Source organism: Pempheris klunzingeri, chromosome 2 (genome assembly GCF_042242105.1).
Source record: "Pempheris klunzingeri isolate RE-2024b chromosome 2, fPemKlu1.hap1, whole genome shotgun sequence".
NCBI lineage: Eukaryota > Metazoa > Chordata > Actinopteri > Acropomatiformes > Pempheridae > Pempheris > Pempheris klunzingeri.
Genome location: NC_092013.1, coordinates 4,155,094 through 4,163,955, shown reverse-complemented (window position 1 = coordinate 4,163,955; position 8,862 = coordinate 4,155,094). Strand labels below are relative to the sequence as shown.

Here is an 8,862-nt window from a genome sequence, read left to right as displayed (position 1 = left end):
GTATTCTGTGTTCTTTTTGTGCTTTTGCATCTTTATATTTGCATTTTAATTGTGTCACTTTTAATGTTTCTGTCTTTTCTTACCTGCCTAGAAACTACAAATGGAAATTAGCATTCTTGCTAACTCTGGCATGTTTACATTTAGTGTTTTTATACTGATGTTCATTAACGTTGCCTTATTAAATAGACAAAAAAAATTAGAAAAAAAACTATAAATTATATGTAGTAATAGTATATAATTAACTCCATTTTCATGCACCTCCTGTATAATCTAAAAATAAAAAAGATGCTTAATGATGTTTCTCAAAACTTTATTTCAAATTTGACAGCTTTCCATATCATTGCCCATTTCACAATCATCTGTGTCACGTCTCCCATGTCTTTTCTCGCATACAACCTAATCTCATGTCTTCACTAATCTCAATGTCCCCCCCCCCCAAAAAAAAAGAAAGAAAAAAAAAAAAAAAGAGCCACTTACAAAACAAAAATCATACAAAATGTAGAAAATAAGAACGAGCATTTGGGATGACACAGAATCAGAGCTTCAAATTTGTTCAAATATAAACGTCAGTCAGGGGCGAGTAGAAAAAAGTTGCAAGTGCAAAAGAGATGAGACTTGAAAAGACTTTCACCTTGATAAGAGCAAGAGATGATTCAATCTTAGGATACGGCATATGTGAGTAAAGACATGAGACTGAAAACACTTCAGCTATTCATTTTTTTAAAAAAAGGGAAAAAAAAATAAAATAAAATCCTATAACCACGTGTACTGTAGATGGGGAGGGGAAAAAAACCCACAAAGTCCAGATTTGAACATGAGGACGAGGCGTCATGTCTGATCGAGGTGTGACAAAGTTTAGGTGTCAAGTCAAAAACGGACGAACAAAAACTTGTGACGTAGCTGCTGTGGAGCCGAGCAGGCAGTGACCTGGAGTTTATCACAAGGCACACGTGTTTGGATAAACCCATCACTACCGTCACACGACACGTTAGTACATGTCTGGTTTCAAGGATGGCAAAAGAAAAAAATAATGTGTAAGCATTTGCGTCACATTTAATTTAATTCTCTTTCATACAAATGCTCGGTTGTATGTTGTAGCAGGGGTGGTGTGTGCGTCTGTGTGAGTGTGGCAGGAGGAGTTTACAGGGCGTCCAGCAGACTGTCGATGCGGCTGACGAGCTCCTGTCTCTTGCTGGTCAGAGTCTTCTCGCTCTCGATGTAAGCCTCCTTCTTGACCTTACCGGCCACCAGCCGCTCCGCCTCCTGGCAGGAGCGGCACACCAGCTCCTTCACCTGGCCGTCCAGCTTCTGCACCTCGCCGACCTGAGAGCACAGAGAGAGGGAGGGGGAGGAGGAGGAGGAGGAGGAGGAGGAGGAGGGTTACGAGCCGCGCTGCAGGTACAGTTTGTTTAACAACAATACAAACACACGTCACTCACCTTATCAGCCAAGTCGGAGCCCTCGGCTTTGAGGCGGGCCTGCAGTGAACTTATCTCGTTGGTGAGAGTGCGGTGGTCGGCCTCCAGAGTCTTCCGGCCGCTGTTGAGCGCCCCCGTGTCGCGGGACTGCTTGTAGCGGTTGACCACCTCGTCCATGTGCCGGTACAGACCCAGACGCTTGTTGACCAGAGTCAGCACCTGCTCCGTGATGGAGGCGACCTTCATACGCACCTCAGCCGCAGGGTCCTGAACAAAGGTGAAAGATGTTAACCCACATTTAAAAACGGGTCCAAAACACACACACACACGAGTGAAGTGACAAAAACAAGTTGTCTACATGTATCAGCAAGTTGAATTTAAAACTTTTTAATGCACTGGTTAATCATTTAAGACCAATTTCGCAATAAAGGATGAACGTCAATGTGAAGATATTGTCATACAACTAAGGCAACATGACAATAGAAGAATATTTGCTGCAAAATGTTTATTAATGTGAAATAAAATTATATTTTTAGTGATATTTAATCGCTACCACCATCTTAGAGACAGAGTCGCACATGTTATGTGTTCAGTGAGGCCAAATTGTAACAGGGAGAGCATTCAATAAATACATTTTTACTAGTTAATACTTTTAAGGCCTTTTTAGTTAATGTGAATTTAAGACCCGTGGCCGCCCTGAAAAAGATGCAGAAATATGCAGAATATTTGCCAAAGCTGAGGAGCTTTACAGGCAACAGAAATCTGGCTCCATTTATAGAAAGGCATAAATGTTGTCGTACCTTTGTGATGGCAAAGTCCAGGCGGACGTAGATGATGACAGTGAAGAAGAGGATGTAGAAGGCTCCTACGACCAGGAGGGGCTCCTGCAGCATCAGGATCTTATTGAAGTTATAATGAACCTGGTAACCACAAGAGAGGTTTATTAAATCAGACTTGAAAACAAATTCAAACTCACACAACTGTGACGTCGGTGTAGTGCAGCTGAGAGAAGCACCAAAAGAAAGTTTTTTCTCTAAACTAAAATATTGAGAGCTAAATAACCTAATTTCTTATGTGGATAATTTAAACTATTCAACTTATTAGTTATTGACAAATTATTACTCTGACAAATCAAGCCATTAATAAATACAGTAGTATTTCAAAATACAACCTCTGTTGGTTACAGGTTACATTTTATACTTTTCTCTGTAACATTTTATCGTCAAGTGAACAGACGCAGTGAGGATAAAGTTCTGTAAACAATGTATTATTAAAGTACAGTATAACCATGCAGATATTCATAACATTAGCTTAGCTGCCCAAAAGACTGATACTGTTAGTACATACTGTTCATGGAGGCCTGAGCCGTGTTCCACACAGAAAGTTTAACAATTTATCCATTAAACATTTCAGAAAAAAAGTTCTTTTTACCCCAGAACATAAGAAAAACCTGCTCCTGTTTTCACTCAGGAAAGTTATCAGATAATAAACCTGCTTCTGGGAACAGTTAACGTCCTCAGGAGGGTGTTAAACTGAAGGTGAGTCTTGAAAACTCACGGCGGGTATCTTGTGTTCAAGTTTTACATTCTGGCCTGAAAGTGGCAAAGTTACAAAGCTCAGAGGTCCCAGTGAAATCATTTAATCAGACTGTAAAACTTCTGATTACTTGAAGTCATTTATCTTAGTGCAAATTAGTTCATTAACATTTGTCAGAGCTGAATAAAACCCGTCTACATGGCAGCTGGAGGCTGTAGGCAGGAGAGATTGTGGCCGACCCCTCCCACCCTGGACACAAACCTTTAGGGAAAACACCCACAACAACAGTTTCTTCCCGTCTGCAGACGCCTCATCACTTACCCCTCCCCCCAAAGATACCCCAGCTTACATTAACGTACAGTCTCCTCATCAGACTCGATGCAGTGAACATATTGTCTTTATGTCTATGGCAACTTTTGTCTCACTTTGGCTGTTATTTTGCATTTTCCTGCACAAATTCTTCAACTTAAAAACATACAGATGTTTTTTTTCATATTCGGTACTAAAAATATTTATACATTAGATTTATATTTCTTGAATTCCAGTAGTTTTTTCCCTTTCTCTGTATTTATTGTATGCATTGAACAGACAATAAATCTGTTTACATGTGGTTAACAACACTGTAGCAGCTATCTGCATGTAAATCGTCTCACCACGACATCCTGGATGTGATGCTCCACTAGGTTGCTCTTGGTGGCAACCAGCACTGGTCGGCCAAACGTGTCGAGGTACGTATAATGCAGCTGGTCTGGCATGCGGTCAATTTTGTAAGGTGTGTCCACCTGGATGTTTCTGATAGGACATGAGAGAAATGATGAGAAATCAGCATTGAGCAGTGCAAAGATCTCCACCAAAGCTGGCGTGCTGTAGATGTGCTTGCAGACACTGACCTGGCCCCCTCCGGCAGGATGATTTTCACAGTGAGGGAGTCAATGACCTGGTCGTCATACACGTGGTCAACTAGCCTCATCTTCAGTGCATACTGGTCACCTAGAGGACAACATGATGCAACACATTAGCAACACACCCTGGGGTTCGGTGCCTCCCCTTCCAGTGGGTCCCATAGGAGCTTATTTCAGGAAAAATATGTACGATGGAAAACAACGAGACACATTTTTGATTCCATTTGAATTGTGCCATGAATTACACACATGATGAAAAGATATTTTCCAAGTGAAAAAAGTACTATTTAGTTTTCTGTGAAACTGCTCAGAGAACTGCATCCTCTCATTCTGAGAAATATAACATCTGTGTTTAATATAACGTTTTCTGTCCTGATGTGTTTAATCCAGTGACTTCTAGTCTTTTTATCAGCCTGGATGCCAAAGAATGACACAGTGACTTTATTGTAGCTTTAGCGGCGCTAATATGACTTTTGGGTGTGTAAACTTTCTAATATCAGATTTTCAAAAGTCTTAAACAGTTTTATGACTTGACTTGACAAACACTGTGACACATGACGCCCCGTGGTGATCCAGAGAAAGTCATCCTTCTCAGCTAATGAGGCTTGTGTTTAAACAGGAAGCCTGGGTTCAAATTATGTTGACATTATGTTGCCCTTGAGTTTTGTAGTGGTCCTTCACACCATGCGTAGGAATCAAAGTTTCCTCCTATGTTTGGGTTTTTTAGGGTTATCAGCCCTCGACTCACCCAGGGTGTAGAGGTACTCGTAGCTGGGCAGATTGTAGCCGATGATGTAGTGCGTCTTCCAGCCTCCGAACAAGGGGAAGCGAGGCCTGACCTCCACCTCCACCGAGTCCTCCAGAACCTGCAGATGGGAGGTGGAGATGTTGCCGATCTCATCTCTGTAGTAGACGTCCTGGGCCGAGGCGGGAAGGATAGTCTGTTGAGGAGAAAGCATATGTAGTCGTCATCATCATCATCATCATCATCATCATCATCATCATCATCATCATCATCATCATCGTCACCTTAACAGCAAATCACAGGACAGCAGTTTGTGTTCAATACCTTGAAGGATTTAACGGATGAGATTCCGCTGTCTGACTGACGCTGATAATCGTAACGTGAAAAAGGGCCCTTCAGGACGGCTCCAGTGTGCCTCAAGTCGATGGTCTCTTCCACAGCAATGTTGCCCCAGTGAGAGACCTCAATGGTCCGAACGATGCTACTGATGGTGAGGAAGGGTGTGTTGTTTTCATAATGGATCTTCATCGTATCCTGGACAGTGAATAACACACACAGCACAGACCGTTTTAGCAGCTTTCTTGCGGCTTCACTCGGAGCTCGTCAAACCTGGTCAGAGCTTTACCTCGCTGAACGGAGCCACGTCACGGTACGGTCCGTACTCGACGATCTCGTCGTTCTTGCTGGGGTTACCCAGCTTGGTGTAGCTCTCTACAGTCTTGGAGGCCAGACGGACTCGTGTGCTCTGGCTGCGGGTGGGGTACGGGGAGTACAGGTAGTGGTTCCCCTGGAAGACCACCAGCTGGCGCTCGGCCTGGGTGATGTGTGTGGGGAACGGCTTCAGGACGTGGCTAAACGTCATCTCCACCTTCACTTTCAGCTGAGCGCCTGCTGCCAGACTGGAGGGCAGCTGCACTTTGTAAAACTGCCCACTGTGTGAGGATCAGACATGACAGAGAGGATCATGGGTAAGAAACATTTGCATAATGATGTTGATGCTGCTGCTGTAAAACATCACCTCAGAATCTCGTATTCAGTAATTCATTGGGGGATTATTGAGAAGAATTGTTGCAAGAGGGAGTGTTTTTATTACTTCATTTACAAAATACTGGTAAATTACTTGAATATTTATAGTTAAGTCATCTAACATGTTCCCAAGTTTTATGTTATATCTTGTAGTTTGGTCTTATATTTCCTTGGTTGAATGAATGTTGGTTTAAACACGTAAAAAACAGTCTGGTCCAGTGCCCATGTAAGAATCTGATCTCTCACCTTTGGCCATGAATTGTTGTCTGCTGGAGTTTAAGTGTGCCATCCTCCTCTTCATCACCCTTCACCTGTGAGAACATGGCAGTTTTTAAAAAAAATACAGGACAGGTGAGATGTTTATGATGAAGTGGATGACAGTTCCTTGAGGAAACCATGTGTAGTTTATAATTCTGTGTAAAACAGATCATTGCTGCAGCTTCATTCACAGTGGAGGGGGCAGGCCTGCGCAGTCACATACGGAAGTGAGCTGCCCAGCGCATACGTGTCATTCAGCCACTGACAGAGCGTGCAGCGCTGCGGAAGTTAACATCCTGCAGTGATAACGATGCGAAATGAAGCTGTCTTACCTGAGTTAACACCGTGCAGCATAAAAACACATACATCATGAGATAAAAGCCAACTGCGGCTGTTTGACATGTAGCTTGCAGAGCCCGCAGCACCTCAATGAATCACATCACATCACATCACATCCAGCTGGCTAGCCATTAGCTGCGACTTCATCCATTCAAGTAGCACACAGTAACATCAAACTGTAGCATGCTGATAACCTGCGCACTGCTGCTGCAGGTGGTTTAACACAAAGCAATGCAACGTTTGAAAGCAGCAGTGTTTTGCACAGCCAGGATCATATGCTGTGTGGTGGCTAGCAGGCTAAAGCTAACGCTAGCCGGCGTCAGGGCAGAGGTGCTGGCGTCGGTTCCTTCGCCGGTGTTTGGCTCACCGTAGCTCCGATGTACGCCAGGTGAGGGACCAGGTCAGCCTCTACCGCCAGCACGAAGCTGTGGGCGGCGGAGGGTCCCTGGTTGGACAGCGCGATCTCCGCGGTGATCTTGGCCAGATGAGTGCTGAGGTCCACGGTCCTCTTCACCTCCTCGTTCACCAGACCGTCCGCGCTAACCTCCGAGCTCACGGCCGCCAGAAGCAGCAGGCAGGCGGCGACGAGAGGCGACTTTCGAGCCATGTTTATAGAGAGAGAGAGACAGACCAGAGAGAGCTAAAAGATACGAGCGGAGGGGAGGGAAACGGGGAGCAGCGAAGAAAGGCCGCCGCGCCGCTCTACAACAGAAAGGATGACGCTTCACTCAGCCCGGCGTGATGACGTCAGAGCGCGCTCTATACGACGCGCCGTGCGTCAGATACAGATTGGGAAATCCGAATCCCAATCCAGTTTATGATAAGAACACAAACAAGGAATTTGAATAAAAACACAACTGGAAACAGGGACAAAGATGAAGGAGTCTGTATTCATATATTAAAACATGTAACAACAAGAGGAATTATTATCAAATCTTACTTTATATACGTGAGGTAGGTGGATATGATAGTATATGTATAAACTATTCAGTATGGAGGCATTTATATGCAACAATTATATGTAAATGTACATCTGTGGTTAAACTACAGTATATAATTTAGAATCTGTAGGTGCATTAAATGTCTTAGTGTTGCAGGTTTATTGACACTGTGTTAACTGTTGATCAAAGCTATGGAGGATTCCCTTTTTCTATTTGCATTTTGAGAATAAAGTTGAAATGTGGGAAGTATGTCAATTTCCCCTTATGCCTGGCCCTGCTATTAAGGTCACCTGGTGGGCATCAGGTAAGGTGTGACAGGGAAGCAGTGAGAGAAAAAAACGTTTTCAATCTCTTTTCTATACCGTTTTCAACACGTCTTTTTGTGACTGATTGATCAGATCACATTGATCATGTCCTGTGCAGGGAAACTGTTCTTGTGTTGTTTCTGGGCTCTGCAGCACCTCTCAGAGGGGAGAGGTTGGATCATGTAGAGTCCATAGTGTGAGGAGATTTGACTAGAACAGAAAAACAACCTTTTTTTTTAAGATAAAACTGTTTTATGATAACCAGAGAAACGTCTTGCCTCTTCATTTGGGTCCTTACTGTGTTGTTTGAGCGTTAAATGTTGCAGAGAACTTTCATTGCCTGTTTAAGGCACCACTGTCAGAAACATTTGATGTAGCATTTGAATATTATATGGGAAATTCCACTGGTAAGCTAACAGTCGACCAAAGTGGGAACAAGCACTTAAATTGTCCTTGTAAATCTAACAGAAGTGAATGTTCAGCAGCTGGGTAGCATATTTCTTGCCTGAAATTCCCTCACTAACAGCTTTAGGTGGACTGCTCAGGAGAAACAAGTCAAACTTTACATGGCTTTCTGAAACGTCTCTGTTCATACAACAGTAAGCGCCTTGCATTGTGGGACACAGTAGGTGAAGTAGACTGGTCCCATGCATGCTGCAGACTTTGCTTTTGTTTGCAAACTGTATAAGACAAACTACATTTTGTCCTATTCAATACAAACTGCCAGTCTAGTAGGCCATTTCCAGTACAGCCCTAGTCTTTTGTTGTGTTAAGGCTTTAGCCTCTTATGTTACTTCACAGGTGATTTTTGGTTTTTGTGTTTGAAGTTTATTCTTATTCTTTTGGAGCTGTGTGGAACAAAAAGCAGTTTCCCCCTGGGGATTATTAAAGGAATTCTGATTCTGATTCTGATTAAAGGAATTCTGATTCTGATTCTGATTCTAATGACAGTTGGAATAGTGACCTCACAGTTGGTTGGAATGGTGACCTCACAGATGATGTCACATATGATGTCACCAGTTGTCATACGGAAGTTTGTATATAGACCTTGAAAAGATCAAACCCACTGAGTTGGAGTCGACCCGCTCCCTTAGATGGGATGATGCAGCGGGTGTCCCTCGACAAACAGAGGCCTCGAGTTGAGCCGCCGAGTTTCTGCAGGGTGTTCCCCCCGCTGTCAGATTCACTCGGCGTGCAAGATCGGGTATAGGGGAAGCCAAGCTTGACTCGTTTCCGTAGCGCTGCCTCTGTTTGTGTGCCGCCTGCATCATTCCATCTTCGTATTTACATTTCAAGTATGATTTTTTTATCTGGACTCAGGGCTTGGTTTGTGGACCGCCACTTTGAGGCCTTGAGTCCTGCTGTACAGGCGTCGCCATATTGTTTTCATGG

General features: G+C 43.6%; 1 protein-coding gene across 1 annotated transcript; it reads right to left on the bottom strand.

Annotated features, from left to right (window-relative positions):
• Positions 1-293: 293 nt before the first annotated feature.
• Positions 294-6,933, bottom strand: rpn1 (ribophorin I). Its single transcript, XM_070842896.1, has 10 exons — positions 6,592-6,933; positions 5,874-5,938; positions 5,227-5,533; positions 4,926-5,135; positions 4,605-4,797; positions 3,845-3,944; positions 3,608-3,746; positions 2,219-2,338; positions 1,440-1,685; positions 294-1,323 (listed from the first exon to the last, which is right to left on the bottom strand). The coding sequence occupies exons 1-10, from the start codon at positions 6,829-6,831 to the stop codon at positions 1,141-1,143; spliced, it is 1,803 nt and encodes a 600-aa protein (XP_070698997.1). The 5' UTR covers positions 6,832-6,933; the 3' UTR covers positions 294-1,140.
• Positions 6,934-8,862: the final 1,929 nt, after the last annotated feature.

What these genes read in the sequence shown, in the direction of transcription:
- rpn1 (XM_070842896.1), bottom strand. Translation starts at nt 6,831, where the DNA reads ATGGCTCGAAAGTCGCCTCTCGTCGCCGCCTGCCTGCTGCTTCTGGCG. An exon ending in ATCACATCCAGGATGTCGTG is followed by an intron (nt 2,339 to 3,607) that starts GTGAGACGATTT and finishes TGTGGTTACCAG; the next exon opens with GTTCATTATAACTTCAATAA. An exon ending in TGGACTTTGCCATCACAAAG is followed by an intron (nt 1,686 to 2,218) that starts GTACGACAACAT and finishes ACCTTTGTTCAG; the next exon opens with GACCCTGCGGCTGAGGTGCG.